The 23,450-nt window shown below is 36.2% G+C and overlaps 1 protein-coding gene across 2 annotated transcripts; it reads right to left on the bottom strand.

Moving 5' to 3' along the window:
- Positions 1-562: 562 nt before the first annotated feature.
- Positions 563-23,445, bottom strand: LRRCC1 (leucine rich repeat and coiled-coil centrosomal protein 1). 2 transcript variants are annotated; one of them, XM_031590946.2, is made up of 19 exons: positions 21,752-23,445; positions 21,418-21,623; positions 21,001-21,066; positions 19,384-19,551; positions 18,495-18,664; positions 18,174-18,377; positions 17,213-17,415; positions 15,972-16,155; positions 15,540-15,688; positions 14,359-14,563; positions 10,991-11,130; positions 9,423-9,624; positions 8,948-9,133; positions 7,711-7,885; positions 6,685-6,848; positions 5,924-6,120; positions 5,596-5,733; positions 3,665-3,800; positions 563-2,845 (listed from the first exon to the last, which is right to left on the bottom strand). In XM_031590946.2, the coding sequence occupies exons 1-19, from the start codon at positions 21,808-21,810 to the stop codon at positions 2,723-2,725; spliced, it is 3,075 nt and encodes a 1,024-aa protein (XP_031446806.2). In that variant the 5' UTR covers positions 21,811-23,445; the 3' UTR covers positions 563-2,722. The 2 variants fall into 2 exon arrangements, with proteins under 2 accessions (XP_031446806.2, XP_089993901.1); XM_090137775.1 differs by having other exon boundaries at positions 18,174-18,374.
- Positions 23,446-23,450: the final 5 nt, after the last annotated feature.

Here is a 23,450-nt window from a genome sequence, read left to right as displayed (position 1 = left end):
CCACAGCCTCACTGTGCTCACAGCCCCTGTTCGGTCTCCAGCAGCATTCAGCAAACATCAACAAATGTCAATGGGCGCCATTTTTTTTCTGTGCGGAGGAATTCAATGACACACCTTTGCTTCATCTGCACTTCCATGTCTGACAACATTGTGTCAGAGTACCCCTCTGCTGCCATCTGCCACACGGCAACAGAACATAACACAATATTGGCGGGAAGGTTCAACCTCTTCTGCCATGTCAGCAACATCTACCTCTGACGTTGTGGGCCAACACAATAAAATAAAAGGTCCTCCTCGGTGAGCAAGCATGCACTGTCTCTGGCCCTTGTCTTGCATCCCTCCTGCTCTCAGCACCAGAATTTCCTTCCCACTTGCACATTTTGATGCTGATTTAAAAAAAATCTGTTATTTTGTCTGGGAACAAAACTGAAGAAAATCTAACAACATAATCAGCAGTTTTAAATGGTTGTGATTAATGCCTGAAAACACGTTATACAGATGACAATGTCCAGAGTTCACATTTCAATTAGATTCTTATTTATTCAGTTATTTTATGCTCTTTAGTAATCTCAGACTGAATTTTTTCCATTTGGCACTGTTGTGATCTGCACCACACTTGTATCAATTTATAATTTTGAGGCCTATTCCAACCATATGAATTAACTTTAAAAAAAACTGTAAGAAATCTGTGCAGGCAGAAAGAAGGAAATAATGCCAGAGCTAGAATCAGGCACGTGAAAAGGAAACAATACAAATAAAGCTACCGCAGGTATGTGCCCGGGTGCGATGGTATGAGATTTCCAAGCCAAGAGCAAGGAACAATAAGAACCCATAGTAAAAAACAGTAACAGCTCCCTATGAGAAAATCAGGAAATGATTTCAGAATGAAAACTTGGAGGAAAACCTGGGCTGGCATTAATAAATGGAATGTGGTTACAAGGAAGGTGTGCTACCTCGCCAATGCATTCCAAGTATTAGGTCACAACATCAGAATGTGGCTTGGACAAAGTACTTGAAAAGTGCCCAAAGAAACACTTGGTAAACACAACAGAAAAGCATTCTGTATTGCTGCAGAAAGCACAACCTTCCGGTGTGACATTCATGTAGATGTTAGAGATCGGTTTTCCAGATTATTATGTAGCCTCTGAAGAAAGAAGTGTGCAGAGCACAAGGTCACCTTGAGAGGATATTTTCATCTGCACATTGGTGGTGCTGAGATATTTCTGTCAGGCAATCAAGAAGGTTGCTGTGATAGTGTCAGACTGATAAATCAACCAAATTTTAAACTTTACAACAAAATTTACTAGACTGACAGACATGTGCTAAGAGTTAAATCTTGCACCTAATTGTTACCAGTATATATTTGTTTTTAAATATCATCAAACTGCTTCAAAGCAGTCAGTCCTTAACAAGTCTATCAATACACACATACATTAGTTGGGAGAGTACAGTACCAGAGGGGATGCCCTGTGGCTGGCTCTGATGGCTCTGCCCCTCCCTTGTGCCAGTGCTGGATGCAGGGAACAAGAACTGAAGCAGGTCTTTTCTGTCCCATCCCACACACACAGGATCTTCCTAATTTATAAGACAGTACAATTTCAAAACACTTCCCAGCCCTTCCATTTTTTTCTTTGCTGCAGCTTAACTTTGTAATGGAAAAAAAGTGTCTTCCCAGTTCTCAGTGTATCCAGAGCACTTAGCACACTTCTGGTGCTGCAGCCTCTGCTTTCAGCTTGTGCCCATATTTCCAAGGCTTTTGCCTCCATTCCATGCTAAAGCTGCACCTCATAACAAGAAGCAGCTCGTGTTAGCTTATGGTTCACACAAGTTCTCATAACAAGTTGGTAACAAGCCCAACAGGACCTGCACAGTTAGGTGAAAGCCCTATGGCCTTCTATTAGCACTTCTACTTATACAAAATTACCTATACTGCTATTCCATATTAGAGAACTCATTTTGGGATGCAGAACAAAGTGATGCTAAAGTCAGGTTAGTTGAGTCTGTTGTCATTTGTGCTATGGGAGTCTGCTTTAGCTGGTATGAGTTGCAAGATGGGACGAAATAGCTCCATCTGGTGTACTAAGAAAGAACACGATTATAATTACTACCACAGTATTAAGCACTTTAGATTATGATTCAGTAGAATGAGAATAAACAAATGAAATAAATGCATCAGTAGAGTGGAGATGAAATTTCTATCATATATATATTATTATGATTGTTCTAACTTAAGGCTTATTATCTTCTATTTTTCAGCAGCCTGGTGAGAAGCCATTTGCTGCAGCAAGTGCAGATTACAAACATTTTCAAGTAAAGTTCTTTGACTGCTCATTACAAGAATTTGTATCACAACACAGGAAACCTTTAAGTTTGTCTTCACGCATTTTTGTATTCTCACACTTAGAAAACATCCTTTGCTTTTACATTCTTCTCTCTTACTCAAACATTCATGTTTCAAATTATGCAATGCTTTCAAATCAATAAATTTGTTTTTAATCCAACTTTGATAGAACAGTCAAAAATAACCAAGGGCTAGAAATAAATATTTATTATAAAAATACTCTACAAGTCTGATTTCCAAGCCCTCAAAATTCTACATAAAATTTATTCTGTAGAAGCACTTCAAATCAAATAAGAAGTGCACTGTAGCATATTTGTTTAAATTAATCTTCTTTTTAGTGTATACATTTGTAAAGAACTCTGAAATGTAAGACACAAAGCTTCACAGATCTTTCTGAATGTCACTCAACACATACGTAATCCGTTTTATTTTATCTTCCATGGCTTTTTTATTGCTTGCCGTTTCTTGCAGAAGCTGACGCATTTCTTCTTCAACGTAGTACACCTGAAAGCATAAACAGATCAAATAATCAGATCAAATAAACAAGTACAGATCTAACTTTTCCTTAATACTGCCAACAAACATATACTATTGCCAATTTTTAACTCTGATAACAGATATAGGAGTTGCATGTTCAAATCAGTACAGATTTATGTTTTAAACTTTATATTATGGAAAAGATTTTTTGACTGTAGTGATAATCCAAAGTAAAAAAAAAAAACTTTCCCGAGGAGCTAGACAAAACTGCCACAAATAGACATGACAGGACAAACAACTTCTAAATCAGAAAAAACAAAGTCCATGTTAGAAGGTATCAGATATTTAAATAAATATCACAATTTTGCCAGCGAACAGAAAATTCTGCGGTAGCAGAATTTTAATTAAAAAAGAAAAAAAAAGAATTAGTAGGAGACTGCTATTCTAGTTTTTACATTAATATCTACTACATAGAAAAAAACCCTTTGTCACAGCAAGATAGAATGCAACACATGGCAAGAACATCAACTGCTAACACAGAAATATGCGAGTTAAATGGAATGTCTGGTATAACCATTTCTTATCTACACCAGCAAGAATAATGGGAAGGTGACAACTAGTAACAGTTGCATCATGTGCAACTTCATTTGCTTCACTCCAAGAACCTGACGATAGTACAGTTCTAGTTATTTTCTTACTGTGTAAAGATGGAGTACTACACTAGGGCTGTTTCCATCAAGTAATTAGACAGACTGACAGAAATCAGTGATTTTAAGCATCGCTGCTGGAGTAGCTGGAGAATAAAGATGCAAATAAAATAAACATATTAATTGGTATCAAAATTACTTTTTCATTTGCTGCTTCAATTTGTTTTTCCTTCTCATTTGCCAGCTGCACTATTTCTGCCTCATGAGCTGCCAATACTGACTCAAGTTGTTTTCTAAAAGCGTCATCCATCTCACGAAGCTTCTCTGTAGCAATCCTAAAAATAATAATGAAAAATAAATTACATTCTTCCAAAGAAACAAAAATATAAAACATTTTGCTTTGCCTAATCCTGCCTTTGATAAGATTTCAACAACACTAGCACAAAACAGTTATTTCAATATATAGTTTCAGAAGATATTGTTTTCTCAAGCACACCCTCTTGTTTTATGCACCATATTTAGGGCTTCTGGCATTCTTAGCAGAAGCATTTAATCACTCTTAGCTGAAACATTTAATCACTAGAAAAAAATAAAAAGATTCAGACCTGCTAATGTTAACATGGCTCACAGCACCATATGTTTTCAAACATCAGCTTATCATACTTCTGCTTTCTGAGAAGGCAAATAGACTACATGATCCTGCAGACTGCCTCCAGGTCTATGTTCCACACAAACAAGGAAGTCTACTTCACAGAACTGAAGCATTTATCTGATTCCCAAGCAAATTCTGCTTGGAGATGATTCTAAAACATGCATTAACAGAAAACAAAACAATTTATTCCACTACAGAATTGATTTACATCAACATTCTGAAACAAAACAATTATTTCAGGTAAAATTTCAGTTTCACGACTGATTTTCCAGCCATTAAAAAACCTATACCATTCGAGGTATGGTTGATGTGTTTTTGTTGTGGATTGTTTTTTTTAAATCAGAATTGATTATCAAAGTATTTATCAAAGATATGTTAATCAGATGACCTTCCTTCATTGAAACATGATTAATGTACTTCATTTAAAAAGATATAGCAAAAAATTGAAACCATGCTAACTCATTACTTTAATAAAAAGTGGTTATTACTGATAGTAAATGTGCAGAATTTATAAAATTAGTCTTTTCTTAATAATAGTTGCGTGGAAGGAAGAAAAACAAGAGAAAAGGGCCAAGGAATAAAGCAAAAATCCTACTATCAAATCTAAGTTCATCACAGGCAGCGGTCTACCCTATGTCTCTGAAATGCCACATGTCTATAAAATAACTGAGCATCATCTAAGTCCGTGATCATTTTCTAGGGTATGAATATTTGTTGCTATCTATATATTTACTAGTAGTTGCTAAAAATATTGACAGTACAAGAAGAAAAATAAAAGAAATTGAAAACCTTTTATCACTTGTGTGGGAAGAGAGCGAGAGATAATTTACAAGTACTCAGTTACAGACTTAAATATTTATTATTATTGTTAACATTTACCCTAGGTCATGATAAGTATTGTGGATCCCACCTCAGTTTTTCTAGGTATTTGATCAAGGTATTTGCGTAAGTCTGACAGACATCAGTAAAGTGCTGTGGCCTCTCACCTATACTCAAATGCCAGCCACAGTTGCATGCAGCTTGGTAAACAGCTCTATGCATCCTGATAACAAACAAGAAAGTTGACAGGCTAATCCTCTAAGAAATGCCCCTTACAGACTGTGAGACTGCCTATGTGTATGAGCATCTTTACTACATGCCTTCAGTCATCACGTGTGCTGTCTAGAGTAAAGTCCCTACCACGAAATCCTGATGTCAAACTTCCTCAGAGAAGTGAGCAAAAGTAGAGAAGCGTACCTGGGGGCAGGCTCTAATTATTTTCAAAGAGAACTGGAATATAGCTAAAAAGTTTAAAGGACAAATACTGCAACTGAATACTGGGTTTGGGCAGTAAAGTCACTTGTAGAGCAAGAATTACTTCCACTCACAGTTTCCTGTAAATGGGATTGCTAATTACTCACCAAAGGCATTCTGTCACTGTAACATTTTTGTCTGTTTGTGCAGCTAACAAAATAACCTATTAATGTTAAGTTTTTCACCTCTGAGCTTGAAGACTTTTATTTCTCTCTTCAATCAGCTTCTTCTCCTTCATATCAAAGCTCTCCTTCATCTGTTTAACTTGTACCTCCAGCTGGCTTAATAGTTCATCTTTGCCTTGCCACTTTTTCTTCAGTGCGCTGAAAATAAAATGTATATATTTATCATTCCTCTTCTTAGGAGAACAGAAGAAGATTTAATATTCCCAATTTTCCACATTTCTGTAAGTTTTAATAGCAAGAAAGTACTCTCTAAACAAAAAAGAAGACTTCATGGAACTGCTGTAAACAACTAGGATCCCAAAGCATTATTGCCCATTGTATCCATCACCTGTGTGCTCTCCTCATGTCATCAAGTTCTACTTCTTTTTCTTCTAAACGCTGTTTTAACTGCTCTTTTCTTTCATTCTGCCTTTCTAGCTTTTCCATAAGCTCTTCGAATTCAGCAGCTTTTTCATCCAACTGTACTTGAAAAAGCTTATGTTCTTCATGCTGTTTTCTGATTTGTTTATCTCTTTCTTGTAAGCCCTGTAGAAAAAAAAAATATTTCAGAATAGAAAAGATATATTCTATTTTAACTTTGTTGTTAACCTTTAAAAATGTATGTTTAGTCTAAGCAGAATAAAAGCAGACTGACTTAATAACTCTTAAAGTCTCTGAATGAGACGGAAAGAAATAAACCGAACAAGACACAGTAGCTGGATTGTTAAAATATTGATTGACAAAACCAGAATAAGTACTTATGCAGGTAAAATAAACCTGCAACAAACTTCTTGTGTTATTAGAAAAAAAAAAAACAACGAACTGAAGAATTATACTATCCTCGATTTTCTCTCTCAAAATCATTATCGAGAATAACTGAGTGGGACAAAGGCAAAAAGTCTTTATGTAACTATGATTCAATGAGAGATATAATGAACATCTGTTGAAACTCTCTTCTGCTCTCAATGAAATCAGTTGCTACGGACACTTGCCTGCACTTTCTGAATTAGTAAAACTAGGAGTGCAGAGTCACGTCTCCATCAAAGCTGTTACAATAACTTTCATCACAAGTCTTAATTTTATGTAAAAATCGTAACACATCCAACTTACTTCTTTTAATCTCCTAATTGTTTCTGTCTGATCATCCACTATTTTGTTTTTAATTCGTATAGCATCACTGTCCTGTTCCTTTTGCTTCTTTAAAATTTCCACCTCATTTGTTAAAACCTCGATTTTTGCCTCCAGTTTTCCCCGATCTTGAGAAAGGTGAGCTCCTAGATAGTACAGGACATTCATATATTACAGTCATCAGTTTACAGATAACTTCAGAATGTCAGATGTGAGGAAACAACAATATTAAACAAATGTCATCATTCAGCCCTCTATAAACACTGCAATCTGTAAGAAAAACTTAAAAAGAAAGGCAGAACTGAAGGCTAGTATCATGGAACCACAGAATCATAGAATGGCCTGGGTTGAAAAGGACCACAATGATCATCGACCCCACTGCTATGTGCAGGGTCACCAACCACTAGACCAGGCTGCCCAGAGCCACATCCAGCCTAGTATTTTATCCTAAGAAAACTTCCCTAAAAAAAATAAGCAGTAATTCTTATAGACTCAACCAATCTCAGAAGAAACTATGAAGTGGTGCTAAGACCCATGAGAATCAGAGGAAAAAAAAAAACCAAGGCTTTTTTTTACCCACATTTAATGCATTATTGATATAGTTTTAATAAAAGATGTCCAGTGTGGAAATTTTATTGACTTAGCTGATAGGCATGCAGTACTACATAACACTACAAAAACTTCTTTCCATAGTTTCTTATTTAAAAATGCTTGACATAGCATTATGGCATTTTGACATTTTGGGCACACAGATACACAATACTCACAGATAACTCTCACAATTGCTGTTAAAGTTCCTATAAATGGCCTGCATACTATACAGAAGTAGTATTTTTCCACATTACCCTTACAACTGGGTAAGATCAACAAGACATTGAGAGATCTTGTCATAATTATGGATTTGTTGGGATGTTTACTTGGAAAGTATAATATTGAATATCAGCAGTTTTACTGATATATATATATATATATATATATATATATATATATATATATAGTTTGTTTTACCCTGTTGTGCCAACTCCTGCCCCCATATTTTTCTTTCCATTTTTAATCCATCAATTACAGATTCTTGAGCAGTCAGCTGAGAAATAAGTTTTCCATTTTCCTTCTTCAGAAGTTCCACTTGACCAGTCTTCTCTTTGTCCTGCCTAATCACAGTTTCAAGTTCTTCAGTTCGACTCTGTGTGAATGAACATGGGAAAGTAAAGATTCTTTAAAACAAGTATTCAGAATTTCAAATCAATGCTAACTAGCTAGGAAAGTTAAAATTTCATTTGCTGAATACCAGTGAACTGAGGAATATTCTGCTTGCGTAGAAGCTTCCATCTGATTTAAAAATTTGCTTATCTTCCCAGTAGCGAGAACAGATGTTTGCTTCAAACAGAAACATTTAAACCCCCCAAAACCATTTATAAAGCTGTCTTCCAAATAGCCAACTTTGATTAATACCATTATAAAAACTCATTTCGAATTGTACATGTCAGAAACATGAGAATAAACAAAGTTAAAATATTAAAAAAGACAGAAGTTGTGATGCTTTCAACTTCCACTTCTCATGATCAAGATTTATCTGTGATTACACAATTTTTTGCTTTACATATTAAACTTGTTTAATATAGCTACTTTTGTATTTTAGTTTTTAAGCAACATCGGTCACTGGCAGAATCCTATTTTATTTGGATACCACAACAGTGATGTATAACAAGATTAGAAACAGCTTTGCAGGGGTTGTACTGCACAGAAATTTTAACAAGGAAGTACTGGATAAATATGTGGACCAGATTATGTTAAAAAGTTGTTGAACAACACTTGACTACTTACAGTTTCATTTTTACTTCATGTGCAGTGCAGTTCCAATTTTTTAGCTGTGGAACCATAATCCATTATTTTGACTTTACAAAAGGTCAGGGAAATTAATGTATATTTTTAAAGCCAAGTTCAGAGCAACCATCTGATCATATATTAGCCACTAGTGCTGACAAGGCAAAGAGTGCAATTTCTCTGAAAACAAGAATAACTCTGGATTTTGCAGTACAGACAGCACAGTGTTTGTAAGAAATAAGGAGGAGATACAAGAATAAAAGCTGATGTGGGTTACTCTGCTTTAATGCAAAAGGAAATACGCATCTTTCAGTGAATCTACCTGGTACAGAATAGTTACATTTTAGATAAAATATTAAAATAAACAAAAAAAAAATCCAACCCAAATAGATATATAGTTTAAATGTTTTGAAAGAAGTACCTTCAGGTTTGCTGTGGTTTCCTGATTTGATTTTACTAATTCTGCAATCTTTGCTTTCTGTTCTTTCACTATGCTTGTTAGGTCTTGGATCAGAACTGTCATCTCTTTTTCCTTTTGTTGAAACTGAAAGAGGGCCTGCTGATGTTCAGCTAGATCAGCAGAAACATTTTCAAAATCCTCTTGTACCTAAAATTTCATAAGAACTCTTGAAAAATGTTCTCCTTTGAAAAAAAAAGTGTAAACACTAAAATGATATCTCATTTTTCAAATAAAAGGGGAATTTAAGTTTAGTAACACAATGTGAAATAATAAGGATCCAAAGCTGGTTTTCTACCAGTTAAGTATGTTTGGAAGTAGCAGTAACTACCAGCATTTTCAGACGAGTTCTTGGAACAAACACTTTAAGAATGAAGAGAACACAATCCATTTAAGAGCACTACAACTCTGTCTAGTTCTAAATTAAATGTTCTCTTACCTCTTTAAACCTTTTTGCCTCAATCGTTAAAGCTAAACGAAATTCATCTTCTAACTCTGTATACTTCTGATTTAACATAGTAATTTTCTCCTCAAAGTCTTTAACCCGCTGTTCATGCCTCTGCTCCTCTTTAGCCACTTCTTTTGACACAGCTGCTTGAAACTCTGGTCCATGTAAAGCAACTCGGGTTTCAAGTTCTTTCCTGAAATTACCAAACATATACAAGAACTACATAGAAAAGAACGACAGTATCTGACAATGCTACATCAGCTGATTTCCTTAATATTTATCAAAAAAGACAATGAATCACATAATGAAGGGAATTCATTCCTTAGTTTCACTAAAAGGTTTCAGTCTTCCATGACTATAGCCCTGGGATGGAGAAAAGTGTATTGACTACTACTATTAAAATATCCAGAGAAAGGAATAGCTTTACTTTTCAATTCAAATATTCATAAAAACATTCCATTATTCTTTTGCAGTTAATGTTTGTTTGCTTTCCTGATAATGCAGAATCAAAAGAGCAGGAAGAGAAGGGAATCAGGAAAGCCACTGTATAGCCAGATAATTTTTCTTCCCCTTCCTTACCCAATAATTGTTGTTTCCCATTTAGACCCCAAACCTAAAAGCAACTGCGATGAGGCCCTAAAGAGCTCCAGGATATGCCTCCATACAGGATCGTGGCACAGCCATAGGAGAAAGATGGAGCACGGTGTACTTTAAGACTATTCTGTTCATTTGCTTTAAATAACAAAATCTTTCATGTTACATCTTTTTAGGAATTTTTAACAGAATAATGTAAAGTTCTCAGAACACAGCTATCAGATTCTTCCCATCTTAACCTGCAGTTATTTTGGTATTTGAATACATTTACGCTCAAAGCTAAGCAAGTGTTATCAGCTTATTTTATCAATAAGCTTCTTCATGTGGTAGTATATCAAAAACAACTGGCTGTTTTACATGTACATTTATTTGATTGTATTACTCAATAATACAGAACTTGTGTTCAAGTATTCTCAATAAATAAATAAATACATACATACTTTTCTGAGAGGAGAGAGAAAAACAGCCAATCAAGCCACCCAGTCAAAATAATAAACTAATGCAAGATGCTACAGAATGTGACATTTTGGGGAATTACTTTGCATTACTGAAGTACACACACATACACAAATATATATGTGTATATACATATATACACACACACACACCAACTTTCTGACAATAATTCAAATGTGACTTCAGTTTTACCTGATTATTTCCCAATTAAAGACCATATAAAGACCGTAAAATAACCTAAGTTTACCCATATAATAAAACAAGAATGTATCAAAAGAAAGACAAAAGAAGAACATTTGCCTACAAGGACTTGCAAATCAAGAGTCTAAAAGCTATGAAGACATTCTTAAATGAGATCAAAAATGTGTGGGAAGATATCTACATATTTTACAGAGAACACCTCTCCCATAAAGACAGCCACCCACACGTGGCAGTACACATTCAAAACACGTCTGCAATATTAACGTATTCTACTTTGTTTTCACAGCAAGTTAATAGAGATCCCATACCTTTGTTCTCGTTCTCTTACTATAAGAAGTTCGTGCAGTTGTTTTACCTTCTCCCTCTGCTGTCGAAGAGATACTCGCAGTAACTGTAATTCTCTTTCATTTGCTGATGCTTTAAGCTCTGCTTCTTGCACCTGTTTCATCTGTATATAATCATAAAAACAAGAGGACAAGATTCTTGAAACTGTTACCTATCTTCATGACTTGTACCAAAATATAAAACAGGTGCTTTATTAACAGTTTTATACAAGCCATTATGTTTAAATCATGCTCCACAACTGGCAGAATTTTTCATAAAGTTTTATGGAATTTATAATGCTACCTAGCCCACAAAAAAGTATTTTTTTAAACTTAATATACTCTTACAGTTGCAGAAATTTACCAGTAAATGTTTAACTATAAGCATTAACTTAACATACCACAAAACAAAAAAGCAACTAGCTTTCACCAAGAACAAAGGACATCTATTTAATTTATAAAGAAGTAGAAATTGTCCTGCATAAATAGGACAGGAATATTTGTAGAATGATTTCCTCAGTTATATACTTTAATATTCTAACATTTGTACAGGTTTCAAGCAAAACATTTTAGATTATGTATTTGCTATTTCTAATTATTTTTACACACTCCAAGTACAAAAATCTGCATCTTACAGCTTAAAGTTGCTGAACAGAGTTTTTCCTCTACTGATTTCACAAAGAAAAAGACTCATTATGAACAGCAGATGGCATACTTCACTTTTTCCATGAAGCTTTCATGAAGAATTCCATTTTATAATCTAAAACCTTTTAGATACAGAAGTGCATTTTCTGACACAGCAAGCCAAATAAAAAAAAAATAATTATAAAAAAAGATTTTATTACTCATGAAATAGTAATTCAGAATCAGGACACTTCAGAAGGCTGCAGGTTAGAATATACAACAGAGACAGCAGAAGGTGATGTTAATGGTAATGCTCTTACATCACATAATTACTTGCACTATTCATTTCAATACCTGTGTGCTCAAGTGGTAAGTGTTAATGACTTATCCACCTTCTCAATCTGATCTGTCCTCTTGAGCAAAACAATGGACTTAGCACATCTCTCTAAGTTCGGTACTAACAAAATTCTAATCCCTTTGCTTTCCAGAGTATCAAAGGTGTGAATGCTTAATGGACTACTCAAGATTAGATTGTGTGTTAGTTATCTAAGTTTATTTAAGTTCTTTACTGTGAGAGTGGTGAGGTGAGGTGCTGGAACAGGCTGCCCAGAGAGGTTGTGGATGCCCCGTCCCTGGAGGTGTTCAAGGCCAGGTTGGATGGGGCCTTGGGCAGCCTCGTCTAATATTAAATGTGGAGACTGGCGGCCCTGCCTGTGGCAGTGGGGTTGGAGCTTCATGATCCTTGAGGTCTCTTCTAACCCAAGCCATTCTATGATTCTATGATTATCTAACTGTAGAAATAAAATGCAATAAAGACAAGCTAGTTGGATTTCCAGTTCTCATCAGAAACAAACAGAAAATTCAACCTCCACAAAACAAAGAAAGCAAATGAAAACAGAACTATATTCTGAATTCCTACACAATGCTTCTCTTGGCTTGATATTGAAGGATGAAAAATAATCAAGGCAAGCTACATAGTAGACACTGGAAATAATGTTTTTTTTTTTAATCCATCAGAATAGGGTATTCTATCTCCTGCCGTATCTCTTAAGAATACTGAGTAAGTGCTACTGCCTGTCATAAGCTTCAATTTGATAATGATGGAATTATTTAAAATTCATATGCTAACTTCAGTTGTATAAATGCTACTGTGAGACTTGTGTATGAAGCTAAATTCCTATGTTCCATATACTAAGCCTCTTTATGAGAAGACATAGATACATTTCACTGCATCCCTGCTGTTTTGTGGATAAAACAAGGCAATTCCCCCTCTAAAATGAGTTTAAAAAAAATGTTCAAGTTAAAACACTTGCAAATTTAAGGAGTGCCAGAATAAAATGGTACAAATGTAGATGTACAGACACTCAAAGCCTTTAAATAATCTAGTCATGTTTACTGAAATCCTTACACTGTGACTGCATAGAGGTATGACCATTTACCACTGATGGCAGTAAAGGTCTCCTTAATAGGAAGCTGACTACCAATTTGTACTATAAGAAAGATCTACAAAGTATTCATGAATTCATAAATCTTAAAAATTGATAAAATAAATCAAAAGTAAATTAAGCATTAAAACCGATAATTTTGTTTCTAGATAATCATGACTTTCTTTGAAACACAATTACTAGTATTTGTCTACAAGACCTTAAAGACAGGAAAAAAGACCTTCCTCTAATAAAAACAAGATAAAAAAGGTGACACTATTATCAAGAGGGAGGATACTTCCAAAGTCTAATTACAGGAAAAATAAAAACTTTATATCCCAGCAAGTTTTTTCTTTTTTTCTAAGAAAAATAAAACAATCTCTGCTATACCAAATTTCTAAATTTAGTACCTTCTAAAGTGACAAAAAAACAACCAACAGCAAAACAGATAAACTGAAGGCCACTTGTAGACTCACAAGAACTTCAGGCTATTTAAAAGCAATGAGACAAATAGAAGAGCCACTCAGTGTCCTGAAAAAGGCTTCTAGCAGTATTTTGGTTACATTTAAACCTTGAGTGTTCACAGCTGAATGATATGACATGGAAACCATAGCACAATTGCACTCTTCTGAAGATGCAGCCAGAGGTAAAAAAAAGCTGTAAACAAGTACTAGATACTTGTTTTTAGGCAATCTGACTCTATAAGTGAACCCAGAATGGAGGGTGGTTAACTTATAACTGGAATGGCTCTGGCAGTTTGGTTGTCAGCATACTCCCCAGCTCTTTCTGCTTTCCTTTAGGGTATCTGACAGCAGTTAGAGTACTGTGCTAGCAGTTCAGAGACTTTTGAAGATGGATTTATTAAGACACAGTTCCTGTAAGTGGATGAATTCAGAAATACAAGCTGAAATGTGAATATAACCAAACAATAGTAATGTACATATTGAAGAGAGCTGCCTTTGACCATTGAAACTTTACCAATAAACTATTCTGTCAGAAATAGTGGCAGCATTTGTTCCAGCACTGTATCCATTCATATGCTAAATAAAGTGCCCTAACACTCCATCATTACCTCCAGCTGTATAATTAAAACCAAAACAAAAACCCCAGAAAACAACAACAAAACAGCAGCTTTAAAATAAGTTCTCAGCAATTACCATTTTGTTCTGGTTGTGAAGAAAGCATTCACTTTGATTAAAAAGTTAAACAAAACCACTAGACTCTCAAGTCCAGTCTTTATTCATACTTAAGACTATAATGGCCATCCCGTTGCCATCATGTTATTCAGTCATGAAAAATATTTACCTCTATTGCTCGTTGCTGCAATCTCTGTGTTTCCATCTTGGATAACGCTTCTTCTAAAGCTTGCATAGCCTTCTGATGTTCTGCTTCTTTACTTTTTGCTTGATTTAACTCATTTGTAAGTCTTTCAGTTTCATCTTTCAACTGTTGGACATCTGTTTGCAATCTTGTTTTAACATCTCTCTCTTTCAATATCATTTCCTTTAACCTGAGAAGAAATACAATGAAGTTGTATAACGAGAGGTTCTGAATTTAGTAATGTCAATTACATTAAGAAATAGACATTTATTTAGGGTTGTAGCACTGCATCTTGTGTTTCTTTGGTGAATTGTATTATGTGCAATGTTGTCATGCAAAGTTGTTTAATAATATGCAAAAGATAACCAAAGCTATGCATTGCACTACTATATTTGATTTTATTTTAAAATAAATAAAAAAGGCTGAATACAACCTCATAGATAAGTCTCCAGAGAAAACACATGCCAAACATAATTTTGCTTTACATGTAAACTGTACCTATAGTATCAATATCAATTAAGAAAGACAAATGGAATCACCTCTGAACAAAACATTACTTGTCAACAACTACATTAGAAGGGAAAACTTATGAAAAACAAAAAGCAGCTTGCAAGGATTAGGATGGCAGTCTATGCAAAGATATGCTATGTCAGATCTGTACAACATATTGTCCTTTGCCCAGCTCAGGCCTGCCAGAAACAACTTGTTCTAACAGGAAAAAAGCCAGCTATGTGGACTAGTGGAAAAAAAGCTTAGTAACTGGAAGCGTGACACAAGACAAGATACAGTTACTAGCGTCTCAGCTGAAAGAGAAAGAACAATCAAAACAGTGATTGCTTGGAAAGAAAAAGTCTAGAACCAGAGTTAAGTGGCACACTGATACCATTCCGAGATACCAAGAGGAAGAATAGGGTACTAAGCACTGACAGATATTCTTGTTCCCTTATGTCTTTTCAAGCAAGCAGTGACAACCCATTAAGTGTTGCCCAGGACTGGATTTCAGCTGAGTGTAGAAAGGAATTTCACTAAGTAATATTGAGACAAGTTCAAGCAGTATTTTCTGATGTGTCATTTTCCAAGCACATTGATTAAAACTATTCTCATTTCCTCAGTCTGTGAACTGAAAGAAGAAAAAAGGAAATATACTACAGCATCTATTTTCCTACCTCTCTGTAGTGTATACAGCCATACTCTGAATATTCTTTTCCTCTTTTGCATGTTTCTGTAACTCTTTGACATGCTCTACTAATTTCTTCTCTGACTGTTCTGCTTTCCACCTTCTTACTTTTTCCTGATCAAGTTCCTGAATCAGCGCCTAAAAAAGAATGTAGTAAGCATCAATTTATGTGGAAATATTAAAATGTAGCCAAAAATGAAGAACGATATTCGTAATTATAGAAAAAGATAACTGTAAATTTGAGAGAGACCAAGTAAAGTGACCATGCCAAAACACAACATTCTCCTTCAGTTGACACTACAAAACTATTTTTTATCCTCTCTACATGCCATTATTTTTGACATCTCAAATTTGAAAATTCCACCAAGAGACACACATTTGACTTCAGAGGAAGACATATTCAAAATGTTGCAGAACATACTCGGTACGTAGATTCCTCTGTCGCATTTGAATTCAATTCATCCACTTTTTCCATATTGCTCTGTCTTCCAATTAATGCATCAGCTCTTCTTCCCACTACTTCCAAATTGGGACTATCTGATGATGAATTGAGATGCGAGTTCCTCTGATGGGAAGGTGAACGCTTTGAGGAACTTTTTTCTTCCCTTCAATGGCAGCAAAACAAGAGGTATTTAATAACATGCAGAGTTTGAACATTTTTTCAAATGCCACTAGAGGAAATATTGAGGATTCAGATAAAGAACTGTAAAGTCTTGCCTTGTAAAACACAGAAATTGAATTGTACAGAATTCAAAGCCACCTAGAAAATAATCTGTAAGCAGGTCCAGAAGCAAACTGCTAAATTCAAATCTTCAGCTGTAAAAAAATGTAGTGCTAGTAATGCTATTAGAAAAACATCTTTTGATCAGATAGATATGAAGCAATTTTAGAGAAGCAGAGTAGCTGTAGAGCTGCAGTAGTTGAATAATCTAATTTATATCATCATTTGTCCCACACTTCTGATATTTACTGTACATTCAGACTTGCTGCTACAGCAGCCTCAGTGTCAGCACAAAGAACAGCTATATTCTTGACAACTGTTTTGACATCTCTTTAGATTTTTTTTTTTAAATTTGACTCATGCAGTGATGCATTTCTGTAATGAAAACTTCCGTTTATATAGTTTAAAAGAAAGATGAGTAAGTATGCTGCTACAATTCAGAAGGTTTTTTTTTTTTTTTGGAATCTTCAGTTTAATTTCCTTTTCACCTAAATACAGTAGATGTTCATATTGGTAAATGATTGAGCAATTGATGAATAAACTTCAAGAAGTTAAATAATATACAGATAAGGTTTTCTGTATTTTATAAAGATACCATTTCAAAATGCAAGGTATATAAAAGATATACAAAAAAAATGCAGATGTAGGAGTTTATGTAAGAAAAAAAAAGGCTTATATATTAAGCATTATCAGCAGTCAGCTAACAAGTATGTAATTTTCTACTATTCTGCCCCAGTCCCAAGAATGAACACCAATAATTTAACAGTTGCTTTGCTAATCAATAGTTTTGTTATAAAGCCACAGTAGCTAGTAACTTTTAGAGCATTATCTCAAGTTAACTCAATCTATCAAGTTCATAAAATGCTTCAACACAAACTAGATTTACTCCAACAACATTCATCTTAATTAATTTTTATTTATATGGCAAACATGGACATAACCTGTCAGTTATCTTGGTCTTAGGATGATTCAAGTGACGTCTAGCAGATGAAGTAGTTCTATGGTAAGTAGGGATCTTGCTTTTTTTCACAGCCTTTTTGCTGTTCTCCTTTTCAGTCTCATGTTCACTCTCAGAAGTTGGATCTGTGTCTCTTTTAGCTTTAAGAACATTTGGAGGGGCTTCCCTTCTTGAGGCTTCAGATACCTAAGAACAGATTGAAGTTCTATCTGTTCTAAGTAGCACATTTCTAACATTTATCAAGGTACTTACAATGTATTTTTCATAGAGAAGTAAACAGCAGCTTCCAAGCTACCCCTTTCTCTCCTTGCTAAGATAATTCAGTATTATAAAAATAACACAAAGAAAATAGAACTGCATGCCTGAGAATAAATAACTGTAACTTTTTGAAATACCTGAAGTTTACTAAAAAAATTCATTAGGCATAGAGGGAAGATTAGTGCCAAATGTAAAACATAAAGCACTTTAAAAAAATGGCATGTTTCCAAGGTACACAGTAAATGGTTATTAAAACACAGAAAAACATAACTGACAAACGTACCAGAGCAACCTAACCTACTAGCTAGCAAAATCAACTTCCACCGACTTTGCTGCATTTCATATTTTGCTCTGGTTTAATTACATATATTGATGGCTTCAGAATAAAAACCAAACAATCAGAAAACAATTTGCTATCTAATAGATGATCAGATAGTCCTTCTAGCCATATATGCCATGGTTTTCAGTCAATATGAAACTTTCATGAATCACAGTGCAATAGGTGGTTTTAAAGTGTTTTTTTAATCTCTTTCTTGGTTTTTCAAAACTACTAAATACACGTTACTATGAAGTCAACATATCTACCAGTATAAACTGTGTATCATTTATAGTGAACTTTTGCAGAATCAAAAGAAACTTGTTTTACAAACAGAACTTTTTGTACAATCATAGAAAAAAAAAATCACCTTTTGCAGTATTTGTGAAATTTGATCTTCTAATTTTTGAATCCTCATCTCACTCTGTATTTTATCAAGTATGGACTTCTCAGGCTCTGACGACGAAACATGCTCTGTAGAGGAACTGAGAGAACTTTGTACTGGTATTTTTGTACGCTGCCGAAAATAAGCTAACGCCTGGTCAATATGTGGTGTCACCAATGGTAAGGCCTTCTATCAAAACAAAAAGTAAGCTCTGTAACATTAATGAGTTACATGCAATATAAAAACAAACAAACAAACAAAAGAAAATCTCTTAAGTTTAAAACCAGTACACACAAACTATGGCACCTGATCTTTGGATGAAGGGGACCCAGATGAAGTTAAACAGTTCAAAATGTCTTCTAAACACTGCAAATTCGAACAGCTTCCTTCTGTTGATTCTACTGGGTCACCATGAATATTTCTTCCATCTAGAACTGCCAGCTGGGGCAATGCCTGAAGAACAGTTTCTCTATAACCTTAAGGAAAAGACCATATTTAAATTAATCTCCTAAAAATAAATTAAAACAAGAAAAAAATCATTGTGAAAATAGAGTTATCTACAAGTGCTCTCCTATTGCCTGCTTGTAAAGGCTCTCAACAGAAAACATACCAAGATAAATGAACTAGGAAGCTGCCTGAGTACTGGTCTACAGGGGGATCTCGCCACCGTCATTAGTATGTTGCAAAGACAACTCTTTAATACAGACCCAATGCAACAAAATAGCTGGTGGAAGTACAAGGCAAATATAATGAAAGGCAAGTTCAAAAATGACTTGGATAATTTTGTCCTTTTTCAATGAATGAAAATGCTAATGTAATTAGCATCTTACAAGTAGTATCTCACATTCTGTCTGTCACTGTTTACTGATGCTGTGGGAAAAGGAGGAAAGTGCTTATTACTGATCTTCCCCTTGCTGCAATTCACTCTTTGTCCTCCTTCTAAAATAACATGTGAAAAGTTGAACTTTACAAACGCAAACAAGATTTACAACTTTGAGAATATACTCAAATATACTCAGAGAAAATAAAAAAAAAATGTTTCACTATGGAAAACAAATTCATTTTGTCAGAATACATATTTCTAAAGACTGGCCAGTTTATGAACGAATTTGCAAGCTTCAGAACCCAGCCAACAGTTTAAGGAAAATTACTGTTCAACAAAGCACAAATTAGCTACCTGACATAACATACATACCCGCTGCATAACAAACTGGATTGGTGTTTCCATATTTTTCCAGTGTCAAATTGGTCAAGCACTGCAGCCCCTTTGTGCAGTGCAGTAAATGATTAATATTGTTTATGCAGTTGCTGCGAAGGTCAATACAGCTTATCTTATGATGGGTTCCATGAAGACACTGGAAACCTGAAAATTTAAGAGAAAATACAAAACAACGATTTCTGCTGTGATTCTGTTTAGATCAAATGGCATACTGTTGAAAATATTCAGTCAACAATACATCATAATTGGAAATGATGTAAAAACTTTTGTTCGACTTTCCTGGCTAAGTATATTAACTATTGTAAACTACAGCATACAATTTTATGAAAGTTAACTTTAAAGATAAGTTTCTATTTAGTAAGAAGTATGTTGAAAACATTTTGCTTAAAGTTCCTTTTTACAAGTCAGTTCATTAACAAAATTGTTACAAATGTTGTTTTCAATTTTCTACAACAAACTCTCTTCATTCTGTAACTTGAAACTTAGTTAGAAACAACAACTGACCATTCCAACAAAAGGTTCAGAAGACAATTTTCACATCGTAACCATGGTTGTATTTTTGTGCTATTGAACAGGAAGACGTTAATCTTTTGGAAGCATCTTCCAAAAGCACTGCATTTTTCACTTTAGAAATAAAGTTGAAGTGTTTACTGCACTCCTGATTAAACAGAGCAGGCAGTTCAGTATAGAAATGATTATAAGATTTGCTTAAGCTTTGTGCACATAGTACTAGCATAGCTCTACAGTTGATCAGTGAATTTTATTTCTCTTGCATAGCAAAGTAGAATTCCCATTCTCTATGAAAGGAAAAAGCTCTCCTTTCTTCATCCATTTCGTTCACAATATTTAAGATTCAAGTAAAGAACATGAAGTAATCAAAATGACATTTGTTCATCACGTTAGCAGCTGCAATTACTGAGCTTCTAGATTCACTTCAGTCAGATTATTACAGCATAGACATATGAGAAAAACATAGCCTAGTCCTTTTCATTAAAAAAAAAAAAAAATGTTCACTGTTCTAAATCATAGAATCATAGAATGGCCAGGGTTCGAAGAGATCTCAAGGATCATCAAGCTTCCACCCCTCGGCCACATGCAGGGCCATCAACCTCCATATCTAATACTAGACCAGGCTGCCCAAGGCCCCATCCAACCTGGCCTTGAACACCTCCAGGGATGAGGCATCCACACCCTCTCTAGGCAGCCTGTTCCAGCACCTTACCAACCAAGATCAAGATCTCTAGACAGCTACAGTCATGTGAACTCACTGTTTGCCTGCAGTGGTGTTGCTGAACACTCACTCCCATTTCCATACAGCTAAGCACCAGCAGCTCTGGACCATTAGTTACATGGTCAAGCTCACAGAGACAAAGCTCGGCATTGCCAAATGCAGAAGAATGAATTCCAGTTCAGAAGAAACCATGATGAAAAAAAAATTAACAGCTGAGAGCAGCAGCGGCCGCCACCTTTAGCAGCATTACTCAGTCAGCTGGCCAAACTGATAGAAACCTCTGAAAACACACTTGATTTCTTTTTCTTAATTGAAGTGAGGCAAATGCTTTTTATTGCTCTACTTATGCCAAAGTTACTTACCAGAGAGATCATGTATACGATTATATGACAAATTCAGTGTAGTTAAATTAAAGAGCTTTTCCAGTCCTAAACAAAGTGAGGGAAATAGAGAAAGTAAGGTTTGCAGAATGCTCTGCTTTGTCAAATAGAGACTTGCACATTATGTATGCCTTTTAAAATCACAGCTACAAATTATCATCAACTATGATTAGAATATTAAAAAAAAAAAAAGCCAGAAACACACTTTTTTCTTTCAAATTACAGCACCTTGTTGTGATAAAGTTTAAAGAGATCAAGTGCACGTTTTAAAACGTACACAATATGGCCCGCAGTTTGTTTGGACACAGCACAGCCTCGGCACAGGCATACTTCCAGAAGGAAGCTTTAAAACATAAAGCCTCATCCGTTGAGAATGGGGCAGAAATAAGCATTGCAGACCCTCCACTGCCGTTATCAGGTTGCAGGACAAGTTCAGGCTGTGCAGGTTTTCCAGGGCACTCAGCCCCTCCATGCGGCGGATTTGGTTGGACGACAGGTCCAAATGCTGCAAGTTCCGGAGGTGGCCGAGCCCTTCGATTCTGGCGATGCGGTTGCAGTGCATATTGAGCGTGTGCAGGTCCGAGCTCAACGACACCTCCAGCAAACTGCGGGGGAGAGGCACCGCCATCAGCAGGAAGGGGAACGGCGGACCCAGCCCAGCCCAGCCCCTCTCCCCTGCTCCCTGCTCCCCGTCCCCCTCACGCCCCACCCGGCCCCGAGGAACGCTGCTCACCTCCTCACGCCCTTATCCACGAGGCTGAGCTCCCCGGGCTCGCCACCCTGCCCCGCCATCACGCCGCCTCGCTTCAAACTTCCCTCCGCTCCCAACGGCGACGCTCCGCGCGTTGCGACAGACCTGCCGTAAAGCAGTAAGCGGCGCCCGCCCCTTCGCACCGCCTCTCACTGCGGGGACGGCGCAGCCCCGGGAGCGACGAAGGCGGCGTGGGACCCTCATTGAACCCAAGTCGTAGCTGCACGCAGGGCCGGTTAAACGGGAAACCCTGTGTCTGAGAGTAGTATCCAAACACTCCCTGAACTCCGGCACTCGGGGCCGTGCCCATCGCCCTGTGGTGCAGCCCCTGTCCCTGACCCCCAGCCGCCCCTCCCCTGACGCAGCTCCATGCCGTTCCCTCGGGCCCTGTCGCTGTCACACAGAGCAGAGCTCAGCGCTGCCCCTCCGCTCCCTGTGAGGAGCTGCAGCCGCCATCAGGCCTCCCCTCAGCTCCTCTGCTCTGCACTGAGCACACAGGGACCTCAGCTGCTCCTCATAATTTAGTATAATTTTCAACCCTAATTAGTATGCATTTCATAATTACATTTATAAATACACATTTTTACTATAACTCTTTGTGCCTAACCTCTCAGTTTTTCACGTATCACATTATTGTATTTGTCCAGCTGCATCCTGGACTATGTCTATAAGTTGCAGATCAACGAGTACTCTTCAAGGAAGTGTTTCAGTGCTTTGATTATTTTTTAGGACTGGTACAGTTCTAAGAGTTCACTGGAGTCATGGTTTAAAACTCACTACTCGCTCAGACAGGCCTGGGCAGAGCCATGGCTGGGACTGTGCATGGTGTCTGATGTCAGTGTTGTAGTACTCCTTTGCAATTGTCACTGACAATTCTCATGGGTGTTTTTATTCTTGAGAGCACTGTGAGCATCACTATGTAAGTTTACAGTGCAGAACAGAGCATTTGCTGTAGAAAATGCAAACTTGTCCCCGTACAAAGGAACACAGTCTTCTAGAAATAAAAGAGATTACCTTCCGTGGACAGTTCTTGAAGCTGTTCCTGGGATGGGTCTCTTCTCTGTTCACTGTAGGAGAAGCCCAGCAAAGTCTGAACACTTGATTTTTGAATAGTTAAATTTGAACACTTAATTGCTGTTCTTGGTATACTCACCAGCAGCAGTTACTAATATCTGTTACTGAAAAAAAATCACCATACTTTTCTTCACACTTCAAAGCCCAGTACAGAATGTTTACAGCATCTCAGGCAAACACCTTTGTGTTGGTATTTTGATAAGGCTAAGGAAATACTTTAGATAAATAAACTGTCTAGCAAGAACATTCGTGTTGGATGAAATTACAAACACAGTGTAATTCCGCAAAACAGTGGCTTTTGCCGTGTTTAGCTAATTGTTATGTGGGGTTCCTTTCTTAATCAGTAGCAAAACTGGAATGATATTTATGTCAACAAAACAAACAGATTTGTATGTCTTTCAGTAAAAGGCAGAAGTGCAAAAATTTTGACAGAAAACAAGGAAAAAAAAATCTTGTTAAGGCAGTAGATTTTTATGTGTTTGAAGGTGCAATCTCATTTTCTAAAGAAAATAGACTGTGAATACATCATGGGGTCCTGTGCAGCAGGTGTAAACTGGCTTATATCTAATGTGACCTTCCAGACACAGAAAACTACTTAAAAATGACA

This window comes from Phasianus colchicus, chromosome 3 (assembly GCF_987193195.1).
Source record: "Phasianus colchicus chromosome 3, bPhaCol1.hap1.1, whole genome shotgun sequence".
Taxonomy (NCBI): Eukaryota; Metazoa; Chordata; class Aves; order Galliformes; family Phasianidae; genus Phasianus; species Phasianus colchicus.
This window is presented reverse-complemented; position numbering and strand designations above follow the sequence as displayed.